The sequence below is a fragment of the Trichomycterus rosablanca genome, chromosome 19 (genome assembly GCF_030014385.1).
Source record: "Trichomycterus rosablanca isolate fTriRos1 chromosome 19, fTriRos1.hap1, whole genome shotgun sequence".
Classification (NCBI taxonomy): Eukaryota; Metazoa; Chordata; class Actinopteri; order Siluriformes; family Trichomycteridae; genus Trichomycterus; species Trichomycterus rosablanca.
In genome coordinates, this window is record NC_086006.1 from 12,414,097 (window position 1) to 12,430,278 (window position 16,182).

General features: G+C 36.9%; 1 protein-coding gene across 1 annotated transcript; it reads left to right on the forward strand.

The window, feature by feature from the left end:
* The first annotated feature begins 4,552 nt into the window (after nucleotides 1-4,552).
* On the forward strand, nucleotides 4,553-15,189 carry ddx23 (DEAD (Asp-Glu-Ala-Asp) box polypeptide 23). Its single transcript, XM_063015030.1, has 17 exons — nucleotides 4,553-4,631; nucleotides 6,199-6,374; nucleotides 6,524-6,649; nucleotides 6,761-6,848; nucleotides 7,391-7,456; nucleotides 7,615-7,753; nucleotides 8,289-8,422; nucleotides 8,567-8,679; nucleotides 9,091-9,234; nucleotides 9,343-9,568; nucleotides 10,237-10,382; nucleotides 10,714-10,891; nucleotides 10,999-11,241; nucleotides 11,330-11,481; nucleotides 11,586-11,694; nucleotides 12,327-12,501; nucleotides 14,913-15,189. Exons 2-17 carry the CDS (start codon nucleotides 6,199-6,201, stop codon nucleotides 15,134-15,136), a joined length of 2,439 nt encoding a protein of 812 aa, XP_062871100.1. The 5' UTR covers nucleotides 4,553-4,631; the 3' UTR covers nucleotides 15,137-15,189.
* Nucleotides 15,190-16,182: the final 993 nt, after the last annotated feature.

Here is a 16,182-nt window from a genome sequence, read left to right on the forward strand (position 1 = left end):
TAAGAGCGGGTCGTGGCTGCCCCATTTACCTTTCTAGAACAGATAACACAAAGTGCATGGAGAGGAATAATACGCAATGCTTTCCATGTCCTGACACGCACAACAGTAGTTTGGAGTTGTTAAAGGACAATCACCACCCAATCAACAGAATTTATAATGACTGTATTATGTAATATTATATTATATTATAACACCAATTCCAGAAAGTGGGAAAAGTGGGAAAAATGTAGACTATAAAATTAGAATATAGTCCTTACAGGTATTTAATTCAAAATATCTAAAAGAACACATAATTATGGTTTTACCTGATTACCTTCATTGATTTCTGGAAATACCTTATTTGCTGTCTGCAGCAAATTTCCAAAAACTTGGAACATCCAAACCAGATGTTGCTTTCCTTGTTGGGTATAAAATGATTATTAGCAAAAGGTTTAGTTGTTTACAATCAAGGATGAGTCAAATATGTATAAAACAAAATGTGTAAGCAAATAGTTCAGCAGTTTAATAACTATATTGTACAAGTACAATTGCAAGGAATTTGGGTATTTCCCCATCTACAGTCCATAACATTATTAAAAGTGTGTAAGAAAAATGTGTAATATTAAAAGTTAAGATTTTTGATCCATCAGATGGCAATGCATAACAAACCAACATGCTTCTGTAATTAATGTACCCATACATGCACCAAAATACTTTGGAAAAGCCTTGATGGGAAATACATATGCATATGCACAAATACATAGGCGACAAAAATGCTTAGGAGAACATGCAACATATTTAAGAACTGGGTAACACCAATGTCTAAATTTCCCCAGGCTTAAAACAAATGTGAATGTGAAAATATGTATATGAATTTTATTTATGCATTTTCTCCCTTTTTCTCCCAATTTAGCACAGCCAATTAGTTTTCAGCTGGTGCAGATGCCAATCTTATTCACCCACACTTCTGTAATTTCTCGTGCGAGGCCAGTCTTCCGCACTGAGAGTCATATGCTGATCTCCGCATTCCTTCACTTCTTTACAGGCATCTAACTAGGGTCTTTATACATCTTTTTCACTCTGGTCTTTTCCCACCAGGCAGACTAGTGGCCAGTTTCGTCTGCTGCAGGCACTGCCAATTGTGTCTGCTAGTTGGGTTATTCTACTGTCTGGTATGCTCATGATATTCTGTATAAAAAATAGTAAAAATAGTTTTTAATAATTAACATTTATCCTGTCTTTTATACATTTATACATACATACAAAACCCACTTCTGAAAGAGTTGGGACATGCAAAAAATGACCTACATAGTCTATTTGGAATTCCTTCTATTTATGAGGAATCAAAGGGATTTCTCATGGCTGCTGCGCTACCCAAGCATGTTTTACCATTGCACTATTCAAGTGCCTGTTTGTGTATTTCAAACTGTGGCAAGGCATATATTATGACAAGGATATAAAACAATTTCGAAGACTAATTTTTTCTCATTTTTTTCAGGACCACAGAGGCATCAATCATTTTAAACAGGAAAAGCTTGGCAGAACCTGGAAGTTTCTGAATCCTTGAAATTTTTACTTTTCCACCCTTTGTTTGTACATACATACAGACATGCATAAATACACTTATTAAAATAGGACCACTTTAATACTTTGCTTTAATTGAAATGCTGTGATAGTGGTCCAGAAATTTTGTGTTGCAACCAGCATTTTCCAAATCCGATGACTGAACATGCAGTAGAAGGTGCTGGACATTATCCTTCTGTTTATAAACAACTACTAAATAATTGTTGCACCTTGTATTGGAGCATTATATCCTGGAATTATTAGGAAAGAGACAAAACACCTACCTAACACTAATATGCTTTTCAAACAGCATGGATTAGACAACTGAAGTAGTTCTATAGTATCTGGAAACAGGACATTTCCAAAAGGTCCTTTAATTTTTGTATGTATCCTATAGTACATTCTAGTGTCATCTTTTCCACAGGTACACAATGCACACATGTCCGGCCTTTCACGTGATCTTGGAGGAGATAGGACAGATCTAATCAGTTGACTGTCCTCCATGTCGCAACTGCACATGGATCAAATTTTAGGTGCATTTAACTGTGGACAGGGGGACAGCCTGCAACTATTCAGCCCCATACACAAACGGGACTGCATAGTTGCACTATGTATTGTGACACATTCACCTTATTAGCAGTATTTTAATTATCTTTAATTGTTACTTCTGTCGATCTATACTGAATGCAATATCCTTCATGTCCTCTAGGATCAATTAGTCTTGGTCGTGTTAAGTGACTTGTCCCTCCTTGGACTACTGTTGATGGGTAGTCATCATGGCTATCTGTGAGCACCTCTTTGCTGTTCTGATACTTCAGCCTAGTCATCTGGCCATAACTGGGCTCTTATAAAAGTGACTCAGGTGTTTATGCTGCCCATATCTGCTGAATTCATAAATGTATTAACAACAACAACATTGTTATTCACATTGTTATTCACATTGTGGCGGGTGCTCCCAAAGTTTTAGCTCATGGTAAAACACAAAATCACCCGATAACTACGGTGGCCGAGAAGTGCAAAACAAATTTACATTTCAGAAAACAAAATTACAAAAAAACAAAAACAAATTTACAACAAAAGCAAAAACAAATTTACAAGTGCTCGGGTACCCAGTGTTTGTAAATTTGTTTTGGCATATGTAAAAGTGTTTCAGCACTTGTAAATTTATTTTCGGCATATGTAATTTTGTTTTCTAAAATGTATATTTGTTTTGCACTTCCCGGCCGCACATTTCTGACGGAAAAGGCAGGGACAATAAACCGGAAGTGCGTGTTGCTTACCTGCTGTCAATCAAACTGTTTCTCGGCGATAAAGTGAACGGAGTTTGTGATGGTGACGATAAACAAGGTTTTGTCTAGTTTGTGGAAATCATTTTATCCAGTTGACCCGCTATTGTTTTTCTTGTGGAAAGTTTTGTGCAGACGGTTAGACGTGGTGTGTGCATCTCTATTTACCGTCCGCTCTTCTAAACATCTAAGGAATTCCCACAAGAACAACAAAAGCGAAATAATGAAAATAATTAACACAAAATGGACAAAACATTGTTTATTAGGGACGGAACATTTGATACCGAGGCTTTAAAACTTGTTTCACTTTTGTAACACTGGACTCAGTGTATCGGAGCTTATATTAAAGCAGCATGTGCGGGACTGATGAAGCTTTGTGCTGAGTTTTATCTCACTCACTATATAAGAGACAATCAAACCAGGGTTACCCACCGTCCTGTAACATACACAATCCTTCTATATCTGGAGACTAAACGCCGCGTTCAGTACTGAACTGATACAGGACGCTTTGTTCTGTATTTTTATCAATGGGAGACGGTGTGGTGTATAAAACAGAAGGAAACTGCTGCTTAATTCATTATATTAAGTAGTGTTCACTTTTATTCTTAGTAACGTGACATAACCTGTTTAATACACCGCTGTATGAGTAGCACAGTGGGCGGAGTGCGTTGTTTTGCCTAAAATATGGTTCTCACTTATTATAAAGAATGAAAATAATAAATTTTAAACACCATAAATAAAACCTTTGTTCTCATGACTGTGTAAGGTCCCCCCCCTGCTGCTATAACCAGCGCACACACACCGTTACTAAGAATAAAAGTGAACACTACTTAATATAATTCCCTCAGTCTCCCATTGATAAAAATACAGAACAAAGCGTCCTGTATCAGTTCAGTACTGAACGCGGCGTTTAGTCTCCAGATATAGAAGGATTGTGTATGTTACAGGACGGTGGGTAACCCTGGTTTGATTGTCTCTTATATAGTGAGTGAGATAAAACTCAGCACAAAGCTTCATCAGTCCCGCACATGCTGCTTTAATATAAGCTCCGATACACTGAGTCCAGTGTTATAAAAGTGAAACAAGTTTTAAAGCCTCGGTATCAAATGTTCCGTCCCTAATAAACAATGTTTTGTCCATTTTGTGTTAATTATTTTCATTATTTCGCTTTTGTTGTTCTTGTGGGAATTCCTTAGATGTTTAGAAGAGCGGAGGGTAAATAGAGATGCACACGCCACGTCTAAACATCTGCACAAAACTTTCCACAAGAAAAACAATAGCGGGTCAACTGGATAAAATGATTTCCACAAACTAGACAAAACCTTGTTTATCGTCACCATCACAAACTCCGTTCACTTTATCGCTGAGAAACAGTTTGATTGACAGCAGGTAAGCAACACGCACTTCCGGTTTATTGTCCCTGCCTTTTCCGTCAGAAAATATACATTTTAGAAAACAAAATTACATATGCCGAAAATAAATTTACAAGTGCTGAAACACTTTTACATATGCCAAAACAAATTTACAAACACTGGGTACCCGAGCACTTGTAAATTTGTTTTTGCTTTTGTTGTAAATTTGTTTTTGTTTTTTTGTAATTTTGTTTTCTAAAATGTAAATTTGTTTTGCACTTCTCGGCCACCGTAGATAACACCACATAACGGTAGTTTGTTTTACTGCACTTGTGTTAAACTACGAGTCCCACAAACGCTTACAGGAAATACGTCATATGTTGATGCCGAGGAATATGGCGGCATAGTAAACGCACTCATCTCGTAAGCTTATTATTTTGTAAATAATAAGGTAAGTGTTATTTAACTGTTTTACAAAACAGTTGCGCACATCTGTGAAACTGCGGGTGTTTCTTGAATGTCAGTGTGGATGGTGTAAGTGTCCATGAGTTGGATGCATTCGAGTACTATATGTTGTAGCTAGCTAGCAATGCTACAATGGACTGAGCGTACTTTTTTCTTAGTGCTGTACGCAGCTGCTTATTTGCTTATTAAAGTTTGTTGTAAATTAACCGCATGAGATAAATTAACACAACTGCAAACTAAATATTATCTTGTTTTTTGCTTCACTGTTTAAACAATAATCCACGGGTATTTGTCGGTGAAATATAGAAGCATGCTGTACAACTGGGACAGTAGTCTAGTGGGTAAAGATTTGGGCTATCAACTGAAAGGATGATAGCCATGCAGCCACAGTTGGGCCCTTAAGTAAGGCCCTTAACTCTGTTTGCCCCAAGGGCGCCGTACAATGGCTGACCCTGCGCTCTGACTCCAGCTTCCACAACAAGCTGGGATATGAGAAGAAAGAATTTCGTTGTACTGTACACCGATCAGGCACAATATTATGACCACCTTCTTAATATTGTGTTGGTCCCCCTTTTGCTGCCAAAACAGCCCTGACCCATCGAGGCATGGAGTCTGACACCTTTCTATCAGAACCAGCATTAACTTCTTCAGCAATCTGTTGAATCGGATCACACGGACCAGCCTTCGCTCCCCACGTGCATGAATGAATTGAAATGAATTCCCAATTACAAAATTGTTTGTTAGCGAAACCCTAGCCCCTTACCTCCAAGAAGAGAGGATCTAGAGGTCCATTCATGTCAAGTTTAAACCAACGAAAAATCTCCCGAGACCTTCCATTATTTAAAAAGGTTCCAAAGGTTTCAGAGATCTTGTCTGTATCATTAAAAGTTGTGAATTCAACTAGCTTTGCATTTATATATACTGTAAATTTTGGATCTTAGCAGATTTAGATTGCACCACCAGCTATACCTCTGTTTGGAAAGGATATTGGGAAAAATTTTAAATGTTGTAAGATATTAGTATGCTATGATGTTTTAGAATCACAGTTCTCAAGATCAAACCCAATGAGATCAATAGATTATGGAGTGTTGAACATGTGAGTAGTATACATAATCTTTGTTTGCAGGTTTCTTCTAGTTTTTATTAGTGTACTGAGTCTTTGTATCGCAATCGACCCGAACAGAAGTTTAGCTGCAAGTCTACCTAAGTACAGGTCTAAACAACAGTTAAAATTCCCACCTAAAATTACATTTATAGCAGTGTCTGGAATCACATTGAAGACCTTGCGAAAAAAAAAGGTGGGATCATCAGAGTCTTGTGAGTGTATGTTATTAGGTTGCTGGAAACAAATTAATGGGTCTGGATATCATAACATATGTCTTTCTTGTCTCCATGCGAAATGGGATATTTTTTCTGAAAAGAATAGCTACAACTCTCAATTTTAAAGCAGAAGGGGAGGCATGAGAGGTTTGGCCTAAGTTCTAACTTTAGAGTGATGAATAGGCAAAATATGTGTTTAATTTTTGTTATTATTTACAACGTATCTTTTACAGATGGCTGGTGACTCTTCTGAAAAAAAAGACCTGGATGTCTCGGCAAGTAAGGAGCGTAAACGTAGTCGCTCACGTTCCCGGGACAGAGATCGCAAGGGTTCTCCCGGGAAAGAACGCAAGCGACATCGCTCACGTGAACGGAAACGCTCACGAAGCCGTTCCAAGTCTGCAGACAGGTTTTTGACCTTTATACAGTTTTTAAGAGAGGGTTCAGTAATTAGTACATTTAAATGAATAAATTGTTATATTAAGACAAATCATGGAGTTTAGAAATACTTTTCATTTAATAGATTTATTCAACCACAATTTGTGTTTTGCTTTTCAGAGATCGCAGACAAAAAGACAAAGAAAGAGAAAGAGATAAGGACAGAGACAGAAGCCGTAAGGATCGAGAAAGGGACAGGGACAAGGATGGCCACAGACGTGACAAAGATCAGAGTAAAAAATCCAGGTATAATGCATTTTTACAACAACCAGTATTAAATCTTTTGATATTCATATAGTAAAACTGGAAACTTCTAAGCACGTGCAAAAAGTGATGTTCTTGGCCTAATTTTTTCAGGAGCACTTCACCAAAATTGAAGGATGGGAAAATTAAGCGAGAAAAAGACAAGAATTTGGAGGAAGATGAAGAAAAGAAGAAAGAGAAGGTACTAAACAATAAACCCTAATTATAAAGTTGGGACATTGTGTAAAATGCAGTAAAGAATCTGGGATTTGTTAATTCTCTTGAATTTTTATTTAATTGACAGAAGTAGAATGAAAGGATTTCCAAGGATCAACTTCATTATATTTTGTAAATAGAAACTTGGCTTATTTTGGGGGGAAACGGGAAGTTGAGTTCTCTGTGCAAGAAATGAAAAAGGCCATCCAGACTGTAACCAGTGAAAGGTGCAGCATCTGACATGGCATGGGTGCTTGCAAATGTGTAAAGGCAGCATTGACGCGGAGGCATATATTGGGATCTTTCTACTTTTATCAGTTAAATAGAGATTTTAGAGAAAAAAAAAAATCATATATTCTTATTTTTATTTCGTTTTGTGTCCCAACTTTTCTGGAAATGTTTTTTTTTTTTAATTGAATAAACACTTTATTTGAAACTTTCTGCTGTTCTGTTCCCTATTATTATTATTATTATTATTATTATTATTATTATTATTATTAATAATATTATTAATGTTGTTGTTCACAGGTCCAGCCACTTTCTTTGGAGGAGCTTCTGGCTAAGAAAAAAGCAGAGGAGGAGGCAGAAGCTAAGGTAAGAAATACAACTTTTATTATTTCCTAATGATCTGCTACAAATACTAATAATTTTTAGCCCTTTAAACCAAGTCATTATTCGTTATACAGTTTATTGAGTGTGTGGTAAGTGCTAACAAATGGTGTAAATAAGACAATCTGTTTGATTTTCTCTAGCCCAAGTTTTTGTCTAAAGCTGAGAGAGAGGCAGAGGCTATAAAACGGCGGGAACTGCAAGCAGAAGAACGCCGGCGACAGATTGATGAGGAGAGAAGAAAGCGTAGGGTGTTCCAGGATATTGGAAGAAAAATGTTAGGTGAGCACTGGAAAATGCTGTTTTAGTTTTGGGACTTTCGGGCCCTGATAAAAGTAAGGAGATTTGTCTTAGGAAGAATATGCGGCATAAAATAGTGTACCAGAATGATTTGCGGTGGTGACCCCCAAATATATGGGAATAGCTGAAAGAAAAAAAAATTTGCCAGAACCGGCTTTTTTTTTTTTTTTTTTTTTACATGGGTGTTAAACCTATTTAAAAAAAAATAGGTGAACATTTAAGAAATGTTTGTGTTTTTCTCTGTGTTACATTTTATATAAGGATCTAATGTGGAAGATGACAAATACTTTTCACAGCTGTATAATACAGTTGGCCAACAATACATTTACATTTGCAATATGTACAAAACCCTGGTATGTCTAAAAGGTTTGCAACATTGATGATAAATGTGGATGCAAGCTGTTACTCTTGACTGTTTGGTGAGTTTTTTGAGTACTGTAAATATGCACAGTAAGTGGTAATGCTTATTGGTGCATTTGTGGTGACAAGTTTAATGTAATGTTTCTGCATGGCACAGAGGATCCTCAAGAGAGAGAGCGGCGTGAACGCAGGGAACGGATGGAGAGGGAGAACAATGGAAATGAAGATGATGAGGGACGACTGAAGATAAGGGAGGAAAAGGACAAGGGCAAAGAACTTCAGGCTATCAAAGTAATATCTTATAATAAATAAAGAATTCAAATAAAATAGATAATACTGTATACCATAACACTGGAGTTATTTAATACAATAAAACTTGTATGGAATACAATTTTAATTGTTACATTTCTCATCATCTTGGCCGTTTGTTTCTAGGAGCGCTATCTAGGTGGTTTAAAGAAACGGCGTCGCACAAGGCACCTGAATGACAGGAAGTTTGTGTTTGAGTGGGATGCTTCTGAGGATACATCACTTGATTATAACCCTTTGTGAGTATTAAAAAGTGCATATAATATTCTTCATAGCTACAGCTCTCTGTATGTGTTTGTACAATTATCTCAAAATTGATTTTCATATGCATTTAAATAAATATATTCATATATGACACTCGAATACAATTTATTTTCTGTGTATAGCATATGAATGATATTTCTGAAACAGCTGTAGATATTTTGTGCATGTTAGAATAGTATAATGGTATAAATAGTATTAACTAACAAGACAATTTAATTGAAATCACATTTTAATCTGTTTATTAATTATTACAAAATGTAAATTGCAACCAGGAATACTCGAAACACCTAATTCTATCCAGTAATGAGATGGGTTTTGTATTTTATTTCAGCATGTTTGTAATAATAATGTGGTCAGATCATGTTTGTTTTTTTATGTGTTTATAGGTATAAAGAAAAGCACCAGGTACAGTTATACGGCCGGGGATTTATTGCAGGTATTGACCTAAAGCAGCAGAAAAGAGATCAGTCACATTTCTATGGTGACCTGATGGAGAAGAGGCGCACCATGGAGGAAAAAGAGCAGGAAGAGTAAGTCCTGGTCTTTCATGTGTGGTTAAAGAGTTCTTGGACAAAGTTACAGGTTAAATTGTGATGTGTTATGTTTCAAACTGGTTTCTGCCTTTTTTCATCGTGCAGACTGCGTCTAAAGAAAATGCGCAAAAAGGAGGCCAAACAGCGCTGGGATGACAGGCACTGGTCACAGAAGAAACTGGATGAGATGACTGACAGGGACTGGAGAATCTTTAGAGAGGACTACAGCATCACCACTAAGGGCGGCAAAATCCCCAACCCCATCCGCACCTGGAAGGAGTACGAGCTGCCCCCTCACATTTTGGAGGTTATTGACAAATGTGGCTACAAGGTGGGCTTTTACCTCTTTTTGACATGTAAAACTGTTAGATTGAAACCTAATTTTCCTGTTTTGGTTTACTGTAATAAACACGTTTGTGTTTAGATGTACGTTTTTAAAGGATAGTTTGATTGATTGACTGTGTACTGTATAATGTGCAAAAGGAAACCGTTTTTAAGCAGTATTGTTTTAGCAGTTTCACCTGACATATTTTTAAAGCTCATACTCGTCATAACTACACCAAGTTTGTTGCAAATAGGACATTTTGTTAAACAAATCATATTTAAACAAAGAGTAAACCACATTATCAAGAATTTATCATTAAAACACTTAGTTTAACCTTTATTTACTGCATGAATCTAATACGATTATCACTGTTTAAATTCTGAAATCTGGTTCTGTGTAACAAATAATAAGCTAATGTGGTGGTGTATATATATATTTTTTCTTTGACTTAGCTTTTTAAATAATGATGATGATCATGATCCTTTCAGTTATAAGTTGTGCCCAACCACTAGTTGGTTAAATGCTTGGTGGATCTAAAGTTATAATAAAGATTGATACCGAATTTATTACATGTGCCATATTCTTCATTTAAATGTGAGAGTTGTAGTGTATTTAATTTTATTTGATTGCATAATCTGTTGTCTTGTTTACTATTTGTATGTTATTTTTTTTAGGACCCAACACCCATCCAGAGACAAGCCATTCCTATTGGGTTACAGAACCGTGACATCATTGGCGTGGCTGAGACTGGTAGCGGTAAAACCGCAGCCTTCCTTATTCCCTTATTGGTCTGGATCACCACACTTCCAAAGATTGACAGGTGAAATAAGACTAGTAACATATTCAGTTTAAATAATTTCTATTTCATTAACTGACATTAAACAAGGTATTATTTTAAGAAAAATGTTTTAGATAGTGTTCTAATTATAGGTCTCTATTTATCTCTCTCCAACATTTATTAACAAATATGCCTGTGCCTTGTTTTCCTCATACAACGCAAAAACCATTGTAAAGTGAGTGTAACTTGAAAACAGAATATGGTACAAAAGCAGACTATGTGCTTCTTACTGTGCTTTTTTTGTACAGTGTTAACCCTTGTTTGTGCAAAAGTAATTTTATTAACAATCAATAATGCAAATGTGTGTGTTTAGAATTGAGGATTCTGATCAGGGACCATATGCAGTAATCTTGGCTCCAACACGTGAGTTGGCCCAGCAGATTGAAGAGGAGACCATTAAGTTTGGCAAACCTTTGGGCATCCGGACAGTGGCTGTGATTGGTGGAATTTCCAGAGAGGACCAGGGTTTCAGACTTAGGATGGGATGTGAGGTAAACTACTACATTTAATTAGAGTTTATTAAGTTTCAGGAAATGTGAGATGACAGATATTTACTCATATGCACTGCAACACTAAACACAAAACTTTCCTTTATCAGATAGTGATTGCCACACCTGGTCGTTTGATTGACGTGTTGGAGAATCGCTACCTCGTGCTGAGCAGATGTACATACGTGGTACTGGATGAAGCTGACAGGATGATAGACATGGGTTTCGAACCTGATGTACAAAAGATTCTGGAACACATACCTGTGACCAATCAGAAACCAGACACAGATGAAGCTGAGGATCCAGAAAAGATGACTCTAAACTTTGAGTCTGGAAAACACAAATACAGACAGGTCTAAAAAACAGTACTAAATATAAAATTAAAGCATGTAATTTAAATGTTTTCTGATGTCATCCTGTATGACTATTTCCCTTTTCCAGACGGTCATGTTTACAGCCACAATGCCCGCTGCAGTAGAACGTTTGGCAAGAAGCTACCTCAGGCGCCCTGCTGTAGTGTATATTGGTTCTGCTGGTAAACCACACGAAAGAGTGGAACAGAAGGTTATCCTCATGTCTGAAGCAGAGAAAAGGTAAAAATATGCACACTTACAATAACTGTTGTATTGAGAACACTTGCAGTTTTTCATTGCTAAAATGCTTAATCTGGTAAATTTGTTTTATGTAATGTCAACAGGAAAAAGCTCCTGGAAGTTCTTTCTCGTGGCTTCGAACCACCTATCATTATCTTTGTCAACCAAAAGAAGGGCTGCGACGTGTTGGCTAAGTCTCTTGAGAAAATGGGGGTATTGTTGATTTATTTACTTTTAACATTATTTACACCAGACCCAGCATTTACAGCTCAGGACTATCACTGCTGCTTATTAACACTTACTCAAATAAAGTTGGAATACTTTTATCTTGACACAGTCAGTAATGCATCACATATAAGATTTTCCTCTAAAACCTGCATATGTAGTTTTAATATGTACATATAAGCAGATCTGTAATACAAGAAAATTAACAACTCAGCAACAGTTTTAGCAAAGTCTTAAAAATGAACATTTCAGTAAAAGAACTACTATTTGTATCAGATGACTGAGATGTGTGTTCTGTGTAATGTTGACTTTATTTTAGTCTTTATTGTAAGTGACAGCACACTGCTTAGCTTGAATGCTGGCCCTGGTATCAGTCATTTCACAAATGTAGCTGCAAATACTATCAACATCCATCTGATCTTAATTGTGGATGCCAGCGTGTCGTCACACACAGTCACCAGTACCCTTTTGTTCTATGTTACTAACTATATAAAGTTTTCTCTACTAAAAGTAATGTTACAAAATGCTCTGCAATGCTGATACTGCCTAGGGTTTTAAGTAAGTAAGTAGTTACTATGTTGTAATGTACCTAAACACATTCACACATTCTTTTTTTGCAGTACAATGCTTGTACTCTGCATGGTGGTAAAGGCCAGGAGCAGAGAGAGTTTGCTCTGTCCAACCTTAAAGCCGGTGCCAAAGACATCTTGGTGGCCACAGATGTGGCTGGAAGAGGTATCGACATTCAGGATGTCTCAATGGTCATCAACTATGACATGGCCAAGAATATTGAGGGTGAGTCTTTTCTTTATAATAATATTTATATTATCTTGCTTCTGCAACATCTGTACTCCGGTAAGCAGGTGAAACATTTAATGGCATTTAATTTAATCTTGACATTTTAAGCAAGAATTTGCCCTAAAAGATCTATGCCACGTTTTTTTTTTTTTAAACCCTTTGATGCACAACCTGGGTCAAGTGACCCAACTGAGTTTTTATTTTCTATATCTTTGCAATAAATTAATTTCGTCATTCAAGCTTCCATGAATTTTTCAATTAACTTGTTTTTGATCATCACAAATCCTTATTTCAGTTTTATATTTTTTGCTTTTTTAATGAAAATCTTTTTTGTATCACTATCCTTCTAATGCACAACATGGGTCAAAAATGACCCTTATGTATTTACTATGGAATTTGACAGAAACTACTGACATTTGTAAGTGTTTGTAGTCAAAAACATATTTACTGATCTTTTGAAAGACAACCAAAGATTAGGCTCTTGAATCTTGAATATGTCCAATACTATTTGCTTGCTAGCTGTTTACATATTCTAGTATAGATTGCTTTTATTAGCTAAGACAGCAAATACATGAATAACTGACAAATGTGCATATGAATATGGGTCATTTTTGACCCATGTTGTGCATTAGAAGGGGTTTGCTTAGCTTGTGCATCAAAGGGTTAAACGCTGCTCCTGTATATAGGAGTTGCCACTGTCGTCTGGTCCGCATACCAGACTTGGCACAGTTTTTACATGGATGCCCTTCCTGATGCAACCCTCCTGTTTCTATCCAGGTCTGGGCCCTGCACCAAGAGTGCACCGACAAGTGTGCCTCCCAATGGCTAGGCTGCTTCAGCCATCCCCTTCCTTTAACATTAGCCAATCATTCCCATGCAAAGTAGTACCACTGAGATTTAAATCATGGATTCCCACATCCCAGTGTACACAAAATTCTTCACCAGTTTGGGATTTGCTATATCAGTTCATGCACATGTGTATACACTTGCCAAACACTTTGTTAGGTACATTAATTTGTCACACTGAGATATTTTAGATCATCAGATCATCATTTTTTTTATTATTATTATTTATTGAAGAAAACATGCTGTTTAGCCCTACTTGGCCCTATGTGAAAATGTAATTGCCCTCTTAGCTACTAAATCAACCAGTTACCCAAATTCAATTGACAATTGGATTCAGTTTCACTAGCCACACTCAGGCATGATTACTGCCAGACCTGTTGAATCTAAATTTAAATCTAAATTACTTAAATGCAACATGTCTGGTAACGTGAAACAGTTAGAAACGTGAGTGATCGACTCAAAGACCAAAGTGACTTACGGCAGTAAACGGGCAGTTCATGCTTGAAACTTCTTGCATGTATTCAAATAAAAAAAAAATTCCTTCACAGCCATGTAAAAGAGAATCACAGATGTAAAATCACAGATGTTACCAGCAAAGGGTGGCACAACCAGTTGTTTAGGGGCAACTACTTTTCCACATGGGTGATACAGATTTTAAATAAATCTCTACATTTGACATATCTGGAATCTGGTATGTACAGTTATTAATTAACAGATTAACATTGTGGGTATACAGTTACTGACTGTAACCCATCTGTTGCTTTCTATACTGTCATCCCTTTTGTATGCCACTTGTCAATGAATAGGGATTCCATAGGCCCTCACTGACCAGAAGATGTTTGTGTTGAGTACCATTCTCAGCACTGCAACAATTACATTAACCTGGCATTGACACTAGTGTATGTTGTACTGGTGTGAGGGCATCAAGTTCAGCAGTGTTAATTCTGTTTAAAAATACTGTTTAAACTTACTGGCCTTTTATTGTAAATGCATACCATGTTAACCATTTTTGTATGTGTACAGACTAGAGCTATTTTATTTTCATGCACAATGTGTGTTAATCTTTTACTAGTCTTTAATCAGTGGACACTTTTTAAATAATAAGATGCTGGTGGCTTTATATTTTTGGTTGGGGCATTATCCTCCTCTCAGCATTGATATTAAGATGTTATAAAATCTTAACATTGCTTCACCTGAAACCTTTATGCCAATACAGCACAAACTAGCATGTTATTACCAGGTTAGTGTCACTGCAGTGCTGAGAATGGTCCATCACTCAAGTTACATGTAAAAACCAGATATGTTTACTTTATAAAGTGATTGGTGAGTGTATATAAATATGTCATAGGTTGTGTCAGATGGAAAATTTTATCTGACTTGCTGAAACAAGCACCGTGTTAAAAATAGAGTAAAGTCGTTAATTTAATAATGCTTACGCAGTTAGTCTGTTGGAAATATATATATATTATTATTATTATTATTTTTTTTTTTAAGAACAATAAGTGGTAGATCCTAAAAGTAACTGAGTTTTTTTTTATTTTATTTTTTTTATCCCCTAACAGACTATATCCATCGTATTGGCCGAACGGGTCGTGCTGGAAAGAGTGGTGTAGCCATGACCTTCCTGACCAAAGAGGATTCATCTGTATTTTACGATCTAAAGCAGGCCATCCTTGAGAGCCCTGTGTCCACCTGCCCACCTGAGCTCACCAATCATCCTGATGCTCAACACAAGCCTGGCACAATTCTCACCAAGAAGCGAAGGGAAGAGACCATCTTTGCCTGAGGGCCTACATTTGTCAAGCTCTGCAAATAAATGTCGTTTTATTTTATTTTTTACATTGAATCTTTATCATTCTCTCTCTCTATACTGCATTTAAAAAAAAATTGGTTGATACTTTGTAGTGCGTACAGTACTGATGCCACAATGCTTAGTATGCTGTAAGATTTCCTGTTCAATAGTTCAACTAGTTAATATGATACACCGATCAGGCATAACATTAAAACCACCTTCTTGTTTCTACACTCACTGTCCATTTTATCAGCTCCACTTACCATATAGAAGCACTTTGTAGTTCTACAATTACTGACTGTAGTCCATCTGTTTCTCTACATATCTTTTTAACCTGCTTTCACCCTGTTCTTCAATGGTCAGGACCCCTACAAGACCACCACAGAGTAGGTATTATTTGAGTGGTGGATGATTCTCAGCACTGCAGTGACACTGACATGGTGGTGGTGTGTTAGTGTGTGTTGTTTTGGTATGAGTGGATCAGACACAGCAGCACTGCTGGAGTTTTTAAATACTGTGTCCACTCACTGTCCACTCTATTAGACACTCCTACCTAGTTGGTCCACCTTGTAGATGTAAAGTCAGAGACGATCGCTTATCTATTGCTGCTGTTTGAGTCGGTCATCTTCTAGACCTTAATCAGTGCTCACAGGACGCTGCCCATGAGGCACTGTTGGCTGGATGTTTTTGGTTAGTGGACTATTCTCAGTCCAGCAGGGACAGTGAGGTGTTTAACAACTCCATCAGCATTTCTGTGTCTTATCCACTCATACCAGCACAACACACACTAACACACCACCACCATGTCAGTGTCACTGCAGTGCTGAGAATGACCCACCACCTAAATAATATCTACTTTGTAGTGGTCCTGTGGGTCCTGACCATAGAAGAATAGCATGAAAGGGGGCTAACGAAGCATGCAGAGAAACAGATGGACTACAGTCAGTAATCGTAGAAAGTGCCCCTATATGGTAAGTGGTGGTGATAAAATGGACAGTGAGTGTAGAAACAAGGAGGTGGTTTGAATGTTATGGCTGATG

What these genes read in the sequence shown, in the direction of transcription:
- ddx23 (XM_063015030.1), top strand. Translation starts at nt 6,199, where the DNA reads ATGGCTGGTGACTCTTCTGAAAAAAAAGACCTGGATGTCTCGGCAAGT. An exon ending in AAGAAAAGAAGAAAGAGAAG is followed by an intron (nt 6,849 to 7,390) that starts GTACTAAACAAT and finishes TGTTGTTCACAG; the next exon opens with GTCCAGCCACTTTCTTTGGA. An exon ending in GAAAACACAAATACAGACAG is followed by an intron (nt 11,242 to 11,329) that starts GTCTAAAAAACA and finishes TCCCTTTTCCAG; the next exon opens with ACGGTCATGTTTACAGCCAC.